General features: G+C 33.1%; 1 protein-coding gene across 1 annotated transcript; it reads right to left on the minus strand.

The window, feature by feature from the left end:
* Nucleotides 1-297: 297 nt before the first annotated feature.
* LOC308677273 (1-aminocyclopropane-1-carboxylate synthase-like protein 1) lies at nt 298-16748 on the minus strand. The gene is made up of 14 exons (XM_081343531.1): nt 15148-16748; nt 13690-13749; nt 13239-13309; nt 12243-12312; nt 11280-11346; nt 10713-10810; nt 10438-10515; nt 9085-9185; nt 7670-7756; nt 5790-5835; nt 4678-4819; nt 3356-3498; nt 2390-2543; nt 298-1065 (listed from the first exon to the last, which is right to left on the minus strand). Exons 1-14 carry the CDS (start codon nt 15310-15312, stop codon nt 884-886), a joined length of 1464 nt encoding a protein of 487 aa, XP_081199657.1. The 5' UTR covers nt 15313-16748; the 3' UTR covers nt 298-883.
* Nucleotides 16749-17548: the final 800 nt, after the last annotated feature.

The following is a 17548-nucleotide window of genomic DNA, read 5'->3' on the forward strand; positions in this document are numbered from 1 at the left end:
ATGGTTGCTAAACAGTTGTAATCAAAGGATTACCATGCTGGAATGGAATAACTGTATATGACCTCCAATATTCTTAATTGCTGTAGATAAATTTCATTTCAAGCTTTACATATTGCACAAATCAGTCATCTGCTTAAAAATAAAATACAAAGCTGTGGTGCAAAATAAATAGAACTGATTCCAGAAGAACAGCATAACATACAAGGACACTTATAGAACACAACTGAACGATAAACAGAAAAAATGAACTTTCTTAGAAAGCAAAATACAATACACATTGAGAAGGCTAAGGTTCGATGTTTTAAACATTGGTTTTAATATTTTATAAATAAAAGGATCAATACAAAGTCCACAATATGTTATTAACAATTGTATATGCATATGCTTGACTTGACTTAGATATCAGTGAAACTCAAATATTGCAAAGTGAGACGGTAATATCAATAAATGGCAATTACTAAAAGAAAATGAAAGTCTGATAGCATAAATTCATATAAAATATGTACAAACAATTTTAAAACAGACTGAAAATGAATGAAATGTGTTAATTATCCACCAACACACCAACTTGCTTTTTTCCAACTGGTTGTTTGCCATTTAGAAGCACTGCTTCAATACTTGGAACTTTAAAAGAAATACAGTTGAGAAATAATGGTCGGTTGCTTTCCAGTATAATTTACCTCAACATGCAATAAAGAGAAAAAAATACTTCAATTAAGAGGAACTGCATTAAGGAAGCCCATCATTCTCAGATGTAATAACCCTGATATTAAATTAATAACCATAAAGTACAAACTACAAGGTAAATGCTATATTCAGATTATATAAAGTGGAAAGGGAGTAACATGATACAGAACAACAGGTTGTGTTAGCAGTTCAGATGTTAGAAAACAGCTATTTTCTTTAGCTGTGAATAACCCTCTGACATATCATCCACTGGTGTATTTATGACATTAGCCGAAACATTGTCATCTGACTCAATACATGTGTTTCTTTCAGGAGATGAACAGGGAGTAACAGGTTCATCCATTTTGTCAAAAAGCAATTGTTGAAGTCTCTGAATGCCTATAAAAAACCAAGAGAATAATCAACTTTAGAGAATGCATTTATATTAAGATTGTGCTTGTGCATTCAACAAAAAGCTTAGCAAATCTAAAATTAATTTATTGCTATGAGGGAAGGGTGTGCAGTATAAAATCCCAGATTCATTAGATTAGAATGAGCAGGATTATCCCGATAGATAATGCCTCTCATTGCAGAGAAGTGTAAATCTGAATTATAAGTTACAGCAATATACACTGATCTGAAACTGATCATAACAACTTCAATTATATCCCAGTATTAATTTTTTTAAAAAAGTTATTCAGAAAATTATTTTTTCACATTTTGACTTAGTAAATACAAATTAAGGATTAAGAAAACATCCAATTAGTATAATCAAGTAATATGATCTTTATTTTTTATTTTTATAAATTTTATTGAATGTACATTTTAAAACAAAAGTAGACATGTTACAACTTCCCTGGCTACAACACTACTATTAGTATTATCTTATGTAATAAAAAGAAAAACAGAAAAGAAAAATATTCTATGACGGAACAGAATATGACAAAATGTATGTGTAACATTTGTAAGTTTTCTGGTAAGTCATCTTACAGTCATCTGCGTTGTAAATAAATGTCTTTCAATTCTGTCCTGATATAGGTGCTAGTGAAAAGTCTGCATTATCAACTAATCAATCAATAATCATCTCAGCGTTCCTCCTTAACTCTAACCATTTATACAAATTTTTCCAAATTTCACAATACTCTGTTTTGGTTTTATTTTTAATCTCTAATGTTAACCTGTCCATTTCGGCACAGGATAGAATTTTATTTATTATTTCTTCTTCAGTAGGGGTTTCCTTTCTTTTCCATTTTTGCTCATAGGCCAATCTTGCTGCGGTTAAAATATGCAATAGTAGGTAAAAAGATGCTTTGCTGAGTTTATCATTAATAATCCCCAATAGGAAGGTTTCTGGTTTTAAATCAATTTTTTGTAATAATATTTCTTCTAGCCAATTCTTTTATCAGGTGCCAGAAATTTTGCGCTTTTAAACATTCCCACATGAAAGTAAATATGATCTTTATTTACAATTCTTACTTCATTTACAGCATTAATTTTCTATCTGATTTTTTTCCTCAAATGATCAAGATGTATTAAATACATCAACAAAAAATAGATATATTAAAATATTTTTCATTTGATGTTTGTGCTCTTTTGAATGAACAATAGAATAAGATATTAAACTATATTCTCTGAGTCGTGATCTCATTAATTATACATAAAATCAGGAATGAGGAATAGCATAAATGGAAAAAGAATCAATTTTATAGAACTCAAAACTTACACAAAATAATCTTATCTACAGAATCTGAGAAAACTATTCTAAACCATCCAGGTTCATAACAGCAGAAGGCCTTCCCAGGACTAATAAGAAGTTTTTCATCAAGAATCTTCATCCATAAATCGATTTCAGCTTCAAATGTCTGTGTTTTTAAAAACTAAGAAAAAACATGAAGGTGAATTGTGCCACATATAAAATAATTATAATTAACATAAGCACATTACATGAAAAGAAGATAATTTTATTTATTTTCCACCTTTATTATTATTATTATTTATTAAGATGGCAAACATACCTAATATTTCTTCCTTCTATTTTCCCCACAACAATCCTAGGAGGTAGGTTTCGCTCAGAGAAAATGACTGGCCCAAACTCACCCAGCTCACTTTCATGCCTAAGTCAGGACTAGAACTCATGGTTTCCTGGTTTCTAGCCTAATACCTTAATCACTAGACCTAACTGGTTTTGATCTGCTCAGAGTTTTCAATTAATTTACCTATCAATGAATTCCAAGGTCTTCCACTTATTCCTTAACTTAGTCCATTATATAAATTTACTATTAAAAGTATATGTCATGATTCTGTATGCGAATCACTATACATAAGGATAATACAATCTAGGAGTTTAAACAATATTCAATTGTGTAAGATATGCAAAATGTTTTAAAATGTTACAAATGCAAAATTTCACTAAACACTGAATATGAATGTAGATCAAGACCACTTTAATTATTTTGGTGGGTTTTCTTTCTGGAGATTGGAACATTTCCAAAATGTCCATAGTGAAAAACTGTGGTATTTCATGTTCAAAATATTTTGAAACAAAGTATATACATCACCACGTCAAAATATTTTGATTGATACAGAAACATCAACTATCATTTTAAAACATCAGTAGTTTCATCCTTATTTTTCAAATGGTCGATAGAGGTTATTTTTCCTCAATATTTTTTATTATTTTTTTACATACCTTCCTGAAATCAGCCCACACATATAAACCTCCTGAGCTTTTTAAAACAGGTATTCCAACATTTGCAAGACCATCTACAAGAACTTTTTGAGCTTCTTTTAATCTTTTTTTATTTATTGGGAAAAAGACATTATCCAGCCAGTCTGTCAAAACAATACAAATGATGATGCATTTTGATTTCCTTTTCTTTATACTTTCCAGACTCAGCATTTTCTGAATAGTTAATATAAATTCATAAAGCTGTTATACAAAACTTGACAATACTCTGTGATATCGACTGAGCCCAGTATTCCCTCCCGCTTCACAAATTTAGCATATACAATTTAGGGAACCAGTTCCAATTTGTGAATTTCTGCATCGTTAGTGAAAATTTTTGAACTGCCACATTATTAAATTTTTGAACTGCCATATTATTAAAATGTATTATTACCAGGATTAAATGTGTCTTTCTTCAGAAGAAAAATAAGACTATAAATAATTTCCACGTTCCGAGAAATGGAATTTATACACTGTCCTCTACCTTAGGTTTTAACACAAACTAAAGCAGGAAGCAGAGAAAGCCTTGCACAGTCTTCATGTAGCATTTAAAATACATTCTAAATTTTTTTTCTAGTTTTTCAATCTAGTCACTAGATACTACTGTATCAAGTTTTCAATCCCTGTATAATCTGGTCTTTCGGTAAGAATTTATGAGCAGGGATGTGGGAGAATTTTGATTAGCTCATGGTTTTAAATGTAAGAGTTTAGCTTCAAAAACTCATGCTACTGAGGGTTAAGCAATGTGACATTTTAACATACTTATATTTCTAATTAAGATCACTAACATGGATAATATCAACCAATTACAATGACAATGGTACTAGAAAAATACAGTGAGTTTTAGCTGGATTCCAGTGTGAATTTTGGTTACATAATTTGCTACTGAATACAATAACGCTTGCCAAATCATAGTTTGGCCACAGGGTGATAGATTATTAACATTTCTGGAATTCAACAGCTATTGTTCTAAAGATCAGAAATCATTTGTACTTTATTCATTTGGCCTTTGAGTCATTATTGACTCCTGGCAGCTACATGGACAAGCCCCTACAATTTCTGTGCAAGATTCCAAAAATGGTTTGTCTTTTCCTCTTTCCCAGGGCTGAGAGAGAGACAGAGAGAGACACCAGATCAAGGCCACTCTGGTGGCTTTCTGCCTAAGGCAGAACTAGATTTCAGACTCCTGATTTCTAGCCTTTGATCACTATACCAAACTGGCTCCAGGTTCATTATTTAGATGCTGTCTGTGTGAATATGCAGTCACATTTTCAGGTTTGTCTTACCTCTGTCTTTAAGGATTTGTTGGAGAACATGCTGTACAGGACCAGAACACCCATGAAAAACCACAAGCTGATTAACTGCTTTCCTAATGTAATGGTTTCTGGTGTATAATACTCCAACTCGAATACCACACATCCCAAAATCCTAGAAGGGATAGGTAAATAAAGAACAATGTAATTTAAAGTCCCCTTAAAATGACAGTGCCCCATGCATATCCATAAGTAAATCAATATTCAGAATTTCTAATTCTGATAAAATATGGAATTTCTCAAATTTCATTTATATAATCCAAAAGTCTGCATTTTAAAAAATAAATTGCTACCTTTTTATGCACAAATAATTCAAAGCAGATTTTATTAATTGACTCGCCCTAAGTTGATCTCATTAAATTAATAGCACTAGAAATATTTTTGGCTGAGACCACCACAAAGATCTTTAGAAAAAGAAAAGAAAAACCCCACAGTGTCTGTCTGAGGGCAGCAGTCTTCCTAGACCACCTAACTGCAGACATAGCAGCTTGGGAGGGCAAAGCAGGAGAGTTTAAAATATTTTCATGGTATCAGAGATTTATCAGCAGACAAAGATTATTAACAACGAATAACTATGAAGAGGACATAGAAATAACTGCTTTTGAAAGAAATATTATACCCAGAAATATATGCACAGCATTCTAGGGGTAGGCATAAGGAAACTTCAAATTCTAAAATGTGGAATCAGAATGCAAGAAAAGCTGCTTAACATACTTAACACACACTGCTTAACACACACTGGGATATAAGTGCACAAGAATGTGGTTTGTGTGTCACCTGTGGTTTGCTGCAGATGCTGAATATTATGAAAAACTGAGGGAGGGGAGGTCTTCTTACCACTTTCTTTGAGGATGCTTTTGATTTTTTCCCCGAAAGATATTAAACTATGCTTTGGTTTTAATTAGATTGCCCAGGTCTGTCACACTACAGTAAAAGTCAAAAGTCTGAACTCCAGATTCACTAATAGTAGTAACGTTAATAATTTCTACCATGCAAACTGAATGGTATGGGAGAGGAAAATCTTGACACTTCAATTACTCAGGTACATATTGAATACACATTGATATCAAGTATTTCTAACCTACCTTGCTAAATCCCCACATAAAATGGATCCGGTCTGGATCTGGTACACTAAAAAGAAACATTCACAAAGAATATACATTAAAAAAACTTTATAAGGACAATAATACCCCAGTAGAGAAAATTTACTACATTTACAAGTGGCCTCATTACTAACAGGAATTAGAAAGGAGTGGTTTGTAATTATAAACTGAAGATATGTAAAACCATGTAATGAGACTGCAAATAATGAGGGCCATTGAAACTGCACCTTATGCAGAAGTCAGTACAAGTTTAATATATGTAGGAATTATAGGTGCTCCTAATTTAATAACTACAATAATGTAGCGTTATAAAGTGAATTCTACTGTTTATGAGCTTTGTCTCTGTAAGTGGTCCTTATTTAATAAACTACTCATTCTTCAAACTAACTTCAATGGTGTTGCAGTGTTGCAGTGTCCCATGGATAGATGATCACAATTTGTGACTTTTGCTGGTTTCCCAGAAGCAAAATCAATGAGGAAGCCAGCAGAAGTCACAATCATGTAATGTCCTTGCTTAAAAATTGGCAGCTGGAATGGCTGTCACCAAGTGGGTGGTTTTTCGGCTTACAACTATGTTACTTTAAGGATGGAGCTTCCAAGTCCCAAATATTGTAGCTGAGTGAGAATTACCTGTATTTTGTATGAAAATATGCAATGCTATAAATACACAGGAAAAAATATTTTCTTTCAAATAAATAAAAAAATATTCTGCATGTATAAGATAGGTAGAGCTGGGTCCTCGTCTTTTCCAGCCTTTTTCTACATCTTTCCTACTCTTATGGCTAACATTCTGTTGCTGTCCTGAGCATATTATAAGACATGTTGTCACTGCTGAAACTTCTCATCTTATTCTATTCTACCCATCTAAAACATCTTCCAATTCCAGGAATGAATATGACAATAGACAGTTCCATCAGAGCCTGGATAGATCTTAAAGCTACTTTACTGTATATAGTTACCTACATTTCACTGGTTCATGAGCCCTTTGCAGGATGACAATTACAACAATATTCTACATAAGGAATGCAGACACACACTTGAGAAGTATCCAAAAGTTGCAACAGATACAGAGTAGAACAACTGGAATAAGAAGTTTTGCCAATTGCTTATTGATATTATTACTCTTTAAACCCTTAAAATGTTGTGGTTCTGACAGCAAAGAAACTGTCTTTTCAATATGAATGTCCCCCGTTGTGAAGATCAGTAAGATAGGCGCGGCAAAAATTTGCAATAGATTTTTACCAGGGTTAATTTTTATATCAAATAGTATATTTAGTAATAATAATATTAAAATTCAAATATCAATGTTTTTAGTTATTTTTCTTTTCACTTCTGTTAGAATAGAAATAGAGTGGGTAGAAAAGTCTACTAACTCGAATCATATATATCATATTACATCAAATACTATTCTGGAAAAGTATGCAGTGTTTTTCAACCTTGGCAAGTTTAAGAGGAATGGATTTCCATTCCCAGAATTCCCCACCCAGTCCACACCCCTTAAAACTTGACAAAATTGAGAAACCGATATATCCATTGAGATGACCTTAGAGAAATTATCCAGAAGCTGTTGTAACAAGTGCAGAATATTCCTGGGTGACGCAGGAAAATATTAGAAAGAGACTGATTCCCCTCTGAATCTCTGGGGTATAAGAAGGGAGAAAGGAAAATTTCATAGGAAGTCTTGCAAAATTCTGTTACTATAGCCTGTCTCAATAAAGTATAGTTCTAGGTTCCTTTTGGAATTTGTTTCCTAACATAATCTATCTTGTAGGCTTGACACATTTGGAGACATAAAAACTATTTTATGAATATGGAAACACACAGGTATACATATCTTAAATATTCAGAAGGGGTGTTCTTACCTCTTTAAGCTAAGGATGCTTGTGAATGTGGTATCACCATATACTGACAGCATATAAATTTCATCCATTATTACATGTAACTCATACCTATATACAGAAAAATATGTAAGAATTATTTAAAGTCTTCAATTTGATTCATGGATTCATTACTGTAGTAGTTCTTAAAACCTATTTAAAAACACTCAAGCACCCTAGGAAACTCTTACTCATTTTATGGTGAAAGCCACAACATACATAACAAACTGAATTCTTAATTCTAATATTCACAGACGTTCAGAAGTCTACTACTGATAGAAATATTCCTGAATTTCTGGAAATGTATCAACAGCTACTTAATGTTTTCCTAAAAACTGTTTCTTGGAAAAATTCTGTTAATTAAGAATTTTATTTCTAATGTCAAATGCAGTCCCATATTTATAAAGACATAAGGATGGGAAAACACTAATCTTGAGCGTTAAAAGGCTCTGAAAATTTTTAAGCTATTTCTAATCTAACTGCTAAATTAAAAAAAAACAAACACTGAAAGATGGAAGGTAGCGTTATACAGCATGTAGAACCATTATGCCATTAAATATTTCTGAAATAATTTAAAGTGATTAATTGCTTGATTTAATGTGCAGCGCAATGCCTGGCTATTTTTGATGGCTTTCAAATATTATCATTGTTTTTGTACTAGTGGTCTTTCTGTTTGTTTCCTCTTTTTTTGGTCTCTCTGACTATAAATCAATAAAGTTAAGTTTAGTTGGAAGTAAGACTAAGAATTGTGGATATATTTAAAGGTATAGTGTATAAATTAAATGAACATTATAATAATGTATCCAAAGATAATTAACTATTTGAATATGCTGCAATAAAATGAGGCAACTGGAAACTTTTATTTTTGTTTAAAAAAAACACCCTTCTTTGGGAAAGATATAGATATATTTACTCATATATCATATAGCTTTCTATTTACTGGTTTTAAAATATTTTAAAATTTCTAATTTTAAAATTAGAGGCTTTTCTCAATCCCCAATTCATAAATTGCTATCAAAATACTTCTGAAATCTAGAGTTTAATATGTTATACAATGCTATTACTATTGATTTTGGCAATTACTCAATTTCTGACATATGTACATGTAGACATGCATACATACACCAGGCACTTGAGTTTTAACCAGAGTAACTTTGCCCTAGCAATGCATACATTAATAATCACTGTTCTTTTCATAAATTAGTTATTGAAGAATTTAGTTTTTTTCACAATACTTGTATCTTAGAAGACAAATTCTTGCCCCAATATACTTCCTAAGTAGGCCAAATAACCTTATTTAACACTTGCCAAATGAAGGGAAATTGCCAAAATCATTTTCATAACTGAAATAATGCATTATGGAAAATTAAAGCCCAAATAAATAGCGCTAGGACGCAAACCTGTGCGCAAACTCTAGACATTCTTTCAGTAACTGTGCTGGGTAAATGTCCCCTAATGGATTGTGAGGGTTGATCAGGATTAATGCTCTGACTCGGATGCCCTGAAAAAACAAAAACTGATAGTCGGAGACGCCAACATGACACCAAGCATACTTGCAGATGGAGTCTGCAACACTGCCATCCTTTATTAAAGTGTCACGTGTGGAAAACAATAGGCTGTTTACATGAACATTTATTTCTGGCAACAGCAGTCTCTGTAACTCAAGAAAATGATCAAAATTGCAGCATTTTTCTCTTCTTAGCTTTTATCATCAGTGGCTAAAAACATAAATTTCAGAAAGTCCAAGGATGGATATTTTATATCACTTAAAACAGACACTTCAGTCATATTGCTTTCACCTAGTTATAGCCAACAAGAACATCTGGATTGTTGTTTTTAATTGATTCTAGATCAAAAACAATGATAAAATAACTGCAAATAAATAAAAACTGAAAACTTTCTGTATAAATACATGGCATTTTTTCAAACACAATTTTAATAATCAAAAGAAGGAAAATATTCCACAGAAATATACAGTGGGCTACTGAAAGTTTAGTTATTTTATTGTTAGTAATAATTCTACAGGTTTTTAAAAAATTGTGTGAAGTTTTCACTTTGCAATCCTGAAATTTGCAGTTCCAGACCTAGGTGTGTTACAATCATTAAAAACCAATACAAATTAAAATAACAAATAACTTTAAAATAGTTTAAAATTGAAAAGGATGGGGGAACAAGGGAGCAAGATGTCCAGGGGGAGGGGGAAAAAATCTTATCTAGTCCATTAATGATGGGTCAAGACAGCTTCATATGATTGCTACGTTTCCTGTTAATACCATATATTTTAGGATATTTTTTTAAATTTAAAACAAATTGAAAGGCTGCTTAATGAAAAGCATCTACCAGCCACTATTGTTTTATTATTTTTGAAAATAAAAGTGGTGTGCTGAAGCTGCATAGTAGTTTGTATGGAAATATCCTCTTCCACTTTGAAAAAAAAAGATAAAGGATCATCCTAAAGATAGACGATATGGTTGTGTTAGTGGCCTATTTTGTGGCTGGCCATATTCAGCCATTTGGGGAAAGCACTGTCATATTCTAGAAATTCCAAATGTGCCTACTGTGCTAACAGGCTGGGCAGAACAGGGGCAATACAGGAGGGGTAAAAAAAAGATTTCTCAATCAATTCCCCACTTTTCCACACATTTGCCTCTCTTGTATTTTAGCAGGATGTATTTTACCAGAAAGGTTAAAATCCATTACAAACAGTACTCATCTATAATTAGAATATGAAGTTCAAACAAAAATATTTCTACCTTTTCCCTGGCTCCCTGGTATGCAGCTTCTAATTTTTCAACTGTTAGTTGAAAAGGTTGGCTTCCTTTGTCAGCTACCTAAAATCCAAAACTCTAAATGTTAGTAACTCAATAAGATTTTGCAATTTATTATTAAAAAACCTGAACAAACATGAGGAAATATCAATATAGTCAATGATTTAGGCATATAGAAGCATGCTGGTAGAACTTCTCTCTATTGAAAAGGATAAATACAATGAAACACTTCCTTATTTATATTTAATTTAAAAAAATACCTCACTGAATAATGGTACATGAACGGGTTGCATCCCACCATATAGCCAAGTTTTGGAATTTATGCCACCATAATATGGAGTTGGAATTAGATATCCATCTATAAAAAAACAAAAAAAGAAATACTTGTCAGTATTTATAAGCACTATATTATTTTGCTTCATTTTAATTATAGTGTCCCATAAGTCCTAATTTATTTAATTCTTAAATAAATATTAATATGCTATTTTTTAGCTTACTAAACATTTTAGCAGTATTTTATTCTTTTTCATTTTTTTAAAAAAGCTATTAATTAAGGAGACTATTAGAATTACATTCAGGTATTTAAGAGCGCACACCAACAATTTAATTTTAGCAGTATTTTTTAAAAATCACAGAAATTGTGTTAACTGTGAATATTACCTGATAGAAAAAGTTATCTCTTGATATCAGCCAATGGAAGATATGTTTTGTGTTGTTGTTTTTTAAAAAACACTCTGGAACTTTATGGTAATTATGCAAAATCTCACACACACACACACACACACACACAAACATATACACACATAGACATATTAAAGTTGTCTTACCTCCAGGATCACACAACACAGTTGAAAGAGTTGCAAAGACAGCGCAGCAGCCATTCATCACAATAATCTAGACAAATGACAAGATAAAAATAACATTGTTAACCATTTGAAATAGTAAGGGATCAATCTATAAACAACAATAAATGCTTGGTAGATTATAATGTTATTTGAAATTATTAAATTGGTATTACAGTTAATCCTTGCTTACTGACCAAAATTGGGATTGGCAACTTCGTTGCTAAGTGTTTGGTTGGCAAGTGAAAATTCATGAGACATGCCTGTTTTATGATGTTACTTCCACTTCATTATTAATCAAGTCACTACAGTAATTAAGCAAGATTTTACATGACCACAACTTGCAATTTCATTGCTGTATTCTCTGTACATTTCGCTTGTTTGTGAAGCTTGCAAATGTTGGTTGTGAAGCACCCAAATGTTGATCATGAGACTGAAGAATGCTCTGACAGTCATTAATGTAAGGACTGATCGTGAAGCTGGTTTTTTACCAACCAATATAACTTTGAACAGTCCAGGCAGTCAGTAAGCAAGTACTACCTCTATTTTCATGTTACAATGGATAGGCAACCTTAGAGAATGCCATAGTAATTTGATAGGAAAGTATGCTAAATATGGAAGGTGACCATACCAGAGCTATGAATGAAAATAATTCAAACAGAAATAAAACATTTTCAGAAATGTTAAGAAACCTGAATATTATTTACAAATTATCATTATAAATATATCTATGCTGGGACTGATTACTTGAAGAAGTTAAGAATCTAAAAATTATCTAAATAGTTTGACATGGGTTTGAGCATAAAAATACTGTGACGTATCCCAGCATATTTTCAAACTAATTTAAAAGTAATAAATTTAATCAGCTTTGTTAAAAAAGACATTTTAGGTAAGGTTCATCAAATGTTACCAATAAAAAAGAAAGAAAAGAATATCCCTGCATCTTACATGTTCTGGATCTAGTGGTACTGAAGCATTTGCATATTCAGTAAGAAATTTGGCAATTTCTTCTCGGAAGCTAAAATTTAAAATTAATATATTTCCATAATTAATACATTAATCAAATAATTTGCCATAACATTTCATTTTGTTATATGGAAAATCACACAGCTAGCATTCAAACTTCAAAACAGATTTTGTCTCTTGAACATAAATTTGAAATTTTTCTAAGACCTTGGCAGCTCATATCGGCAAGAACAGAAAAACTTAAAATTTTGCTTCATTTTCCCTCTCTGAACCATCAGAAGCAAAAAAATATCTGTAACAGCATGAAGCAGAATTAAAAACAAAGAAGAGCAAAAGATTAATACTCGTGGACTTTTCAAAAGCATACTGAGGATGTATCACCACAACTGCAGTTCTGAAAAAGCTCTTGCAACAGAAGGCCACGTCCATTCTGATCACTTCAAATAGCAGTTTGGCTTGCACTGATAGTGAAACAGTACAATAGCTGTCAAATTTAAAATTAAATTTTTGGAACATACAAGAAATATATTTTCAGGAAAAAAACATTGAAGTTATGTAATTATTAATTTAAAAATATAGTTTTTAATCATTTTTACTGAATAGCCACTATTAAGACTTCATTAAGTTATCAAATGATCATAGTCATTGTAAGTGCATAATGTAGAATAGGGTTGAAAAACTGCTTAAGCTTCAGATGATAAATTAAAATATGAACCGAAATCTTATTTTTATCCAGCCTTTGTTTTAATATATCCACAGAAAGAAAACCCAACTTTATTACAAAACCATTATTATTATTATGAAGCAATGGAACATCAGTGGAAACCCATCTTCCTGTCCTTTACTGTGCATCCCACACATTGTGAAGGTAGAAATAGTAACAGTACACACAATATACCCTAATTCCAGGTGGAATTAGAAATATAATTTGATTGAAAACATGTTTTATTAGTTGGGAACTGATTTTTCATACTGTACCTTTTAATGCCTTGGGTATCCGAGTACTGGAGTAAATGAGGCTCCAAATAATTCATGTCAGGTTTCGAAAGCTATCCATTGTTTTAAAGAAAGGGAGACAATACTTATGTCACTTGATTCTATTGATTTACATGTTTTTAATATGGAAATTAGCTCACTTATATTAACTCAATTCATTTTACTTTTTTATAACTATATAGAGCTTTACCCTACAGACTAATCTGATGACAATTCTGTCTTACATAAATTATCAGTAGGAAGAAATTACAACAATGTGTGTCAATAATTATCTTTTTCCACCTGATTATTTACCAGTTATTTCCAATCTAGTAATCATATTGTTGTGCATCATAGTCAATATTATATTTAAACATAGTAAATCATAGCCACCAATCTGTCAAATATTTCTAAAATTTAGAAACCTACACATTTCATAAGAATCCAAACTTACCCTTTCCTGTAGTAAATCAAAACAAAGCTTGTTCTCACTTGTTCCAAAATTCAAAATACCCTGAGAATAAAAATAACAAATTCAGCAAGTCACCAGTATCATCTTCCATTTCCATATGGCAAAGTTTTAAAGTAATAAATTTTCCCATCAGAGATGTTACTCTACTAAACCAAAGAGCAATATGAAAATGATTTGCAAATATTACTTATTTACCATAGGTGACAAGAAGCAACTAGTTATCTGATTCTCAAAGATAGATTTACTTTGTGCATTTTAAAATCAACTTATCTAATTTTTCTTTCCTCCTCCCTACAACTTTTGCACAGACAATACTGTCTTATGTATAGATCCAGTAAGAATGTTTCAGCCCTAAACAATTGCTCTGTTGATTAAGAAAATATTTCTAATGGATGTCAGACACAGGGTTAATTTGAGATTCTGGAACTAACCAGATTGAACCAGACTGGCACCCTACTTAATAAAGCTGAGCTGAAACAAACTGCAGCTGCTACCAATTCTCTCCTCTTGGTTGTTATAGCAGCTTTCCTTAGCCTGGTCCCTTTGAGATAAGTCTACCATCAGCACACTAGCTGCAAAGAGTGAGAATAGAAATCACACAAGTTTAAGAGGCATTAATTTGGGAAAAGCTTCATGGGTTTTATAAATGCGTCCTTTGATCCTGAAAAGTATTGCAAATCATCTTCTGGTAACTTGGAAGTAAAATAACTGCCTTATTTCTCCACCTCTAGGAGAAAAATCTCACACATTTCCAGGCCTTCCTTCTGTCTTTACTCACATCATCTTGCATATGTGAAATATCTTTTCATTGCCTCTCCATTTCCCATCATTTATTCCTTTTATATTTGCTCCCCAAATAGTTCAAAGCCTACATTAGGTTCACCTAATTTACCTGAATATGCATCGTTCATTCCAGTTTTTCCACTACCTGCACACATTCTTCCATCCCACCTTAAACTTCCAATAAAGCACAGTCAACTTATACAACCAGTTGCTTACTCTTTTGTTTTCCCATCACATTACAAAAACATTAAAACTAGATTCACACAGCTCTCTTAAGTCCTGGCTTCCCTTGTTTCCTTGAAAACGTAACACCTACTCGGCAGAGGCCCTTCCAACATGGGGTAGGCAACCTCGGCTCTTTTATGACTCATGGACTTCAACTCCCAGAATTCCTGAGTCAGCATAGCATAGCACAGCTGTCTCAGGAATTCTGGGAGTTGAAGTCCATGAGTCATAAAAGAGCCGAAAACCTCTGAAACCTACCATTTTATTTCCGCAGACACTTTACTCAGAGAAGGATATCCATTTAAAGATCATCCATCCGTTCCCAAAGACGACTTTTATCCCCCCTCCTCCAGCCCAAGATACTATGATGCGACGCAAATATCCCAGAAAATCCTGCAAATCACGGAGAGCGGGTCGAAATGTCGCGGTTACCTGAGGGTTTTGGTCTGCGTCAAAAGGGTCGTCGAGATACCTATCGAGGCCTCTGTCCAGGAGCCCCACGCAGCCTTCGGCGATGCGGGCTCCGCGAGCAGATAGTTCTTCCTGACCGGGTGCTTCGCCGCCGGCGCTTGGCAAGCCTCGGCTGAAGTCGGTCATCCTGCGGTGGGAAAAGCGAGCCCCGCGGCCGGCTTGAGGCTCACAGGCAAAAGGAAGAAGGCACTGCCGGGTAAGGGGAAGGAGCGAGTCCGCCTCAGAAGGCAGCTGGGGCGGTGACGCCTTTTTGAATGGCCGAGCCGGTTTCTTCCCGCCTAGAGGGCGTGGCCGAAGCCTCCGGTTGGTGGGGATTGTCGTCGATCTGGTGAGTTCCGTGGAGACTCAAAAGAGATGCTGGGCGACGAGACGGGTTTTTCTGCGGCTTGTTTCTTCTGTTGCAGGGGAGCAGAATGGAAAAAAGTCTTACCCACCCAGATTAGCTCCTTCCTAATGATAAAAAATGCCACCTCCACCAACCATCACCCCCAACAAAATAACTTCGCGGAAACCAGGCGCTTTTGAAATGCGTCGGTCGGTCCACTTTGAAAAGCTTGAGTGACATTTCGAGCAACTGATCGCTGGATTATGACTATATTTGGTTGCATTTATTGGCAGATACGACACCTCGAGCTGGCAGGAAAGGATAAATGCGCATCATAAATACATTTGCTTTCAAGTTATAGTTCAAGATGAGGGGATTAGGGATATTTTGAGGTGTTTCTAAATTCTTCGTTTATTATTTAAGGACTGTCAGTGGTATAAGAATGTCTAGAAGGAAAAGATAAGCAGCAAAATACTCAGAATCCTAATTGTCACTTGTATATTTGAGAAGAAAGTAGTTTAATCAAGAAAAAATATTAACTGAAAGAGTATAATTAATTGTACTATACAATTGATGGTTAAGTAGAGGATTGCATTCTTGTTTTATAAAACATATGTTTGTATTTTAAATATTTATATTTTCCAGAAAAAAATAAGGACACTTTTGCACTATACAGTGACCTATTCCCTCAATCATTGTTGAATGACTCTATTTTTAGCAAGTTGGAATGAGCATGGAAACCTAGATAGAAATAATACTAACTTCATCAATGCTGTCTGTTTTGTTTTTCATACTGCTTTATAACATATCAAAGTTAATTCATGGAAACATGTATGTACATGCACACCCAACACATATATTGTAAACAAACCAAAATTGCATTATTCCTTGATTTTATCATTATTAGAACAATTGAGGTAATAACTGATAGTTCCAAATATATCATGAGCAGCTTTATTTAATCACTAGGCTAAATAAAGCAATTTTCTTGAATCACATCTAAACATTCTTAAGTTATCCTTTCCAGTTTGAGCTAGCTGACTTGTTTTTGGAAACTGGCCAAGCTCAACATAGCAAGTGTAAACAGATATTTATCTTGCATGATAGATAATCCCATTAGTTACATAACTGACTAGGAAAAATAGTTCCTATAGGAGTAGGAAAAGTATAGTTACCTTTCTGACCTTGAAGAATAGTAGGTTAGGAATGATAAGGAAATCTCTGACAGGCATGTAAATAGGGAATGCAGTAGAATAAAATAAGGAGTTATTTGCAGTGAGGAATATTTTACAATCAATTACAATTTTTCAAAACTTGCTCTTATTTGCTACTGAATAAAAAGGTGGCTTATAGTTTAGAGATCTCAAAGGTGCTTTTTTTTAGAAAGCAATTGGATTGGAAGGATTAGTTATGGCCTTCTGAAAAAAAATCATGAGAATCTCCACATACATTATTTAGATTAGAGACTTTAATATAATCTGATCAGACAAGCAGATTGGTCTGAAATCTAAAATCCTTTAAGAACTACTCAAGTAGGAAACAAAAAGTCCACTTTTATATATTTTTTCTATGGAATTGAGTTGGCATGTTTCCTGGCAATACGACAATTGCAACTTAGCCAGCAAATTAGCTAAATATCTAACAATCTGATGTCATTGCAAAATATCCACCAACTATAACCTTAAGACCATTAAGACTATCACTTGATAAGTTTGAAAATATGTGTGCAGTTACTATGTATATTGTTTTGTTTTTAAAAATATTTATTACATGGGTTTCCAGAATGAGTCATATGTAATGAGATATGTAATGACAGTTGTAATGAGCAGACACAATGATTGCAGTGAAGTGTGCCGGTCCTTCAAATTTTTCCACAAAAGGAATCCTCCAGGGAGAAGACAACATTTTTGTTCTTAGCAGTGTCTAAGCTTTTCATAAGGACATTAAAGCAGCCAAATTCACTTTCTAATTACATTCAGAGATGTTTAATTTAACCACTTTATGTATATTAAAGATCTTCAAAACATATGGACTTAT

Source organism: Vipera berus (assembly GCF_964194415.1).
Source record: "Vipera berus genome assembly, chromosome: Z".
Lineage (NCBI taxonomy): Eukaryota > Metazoa > Chordata > Lepidosauria > Squamata > Viperidae > Vipera > Vipera berus.

Bases quoted from the DNA above. Each gene is read 5' to 3' on its own strand.
- LOC308677273 (XM_081343531.1), bottom strand. From the start codon at position 15,312: ATGACCGACTTCAGCCGAGGCTTGCCAAGCGCCGGCGGCGAAGCACCC. The intron at 13,750-15,147 runs GTAACCGCGACA...TTTTATTCTCAG, and splicing joins ACGCAGACCAAAACCCTCAG to GGTATTTTGAATTTTGGAAC. The intron at 10,811-11,279 runs GTAAGACAACTT...GTTTTTTTATAG, and splicing joins TGTGTTGTGTGATCCTGGAG to ATGGATATCTAATTCCAACT.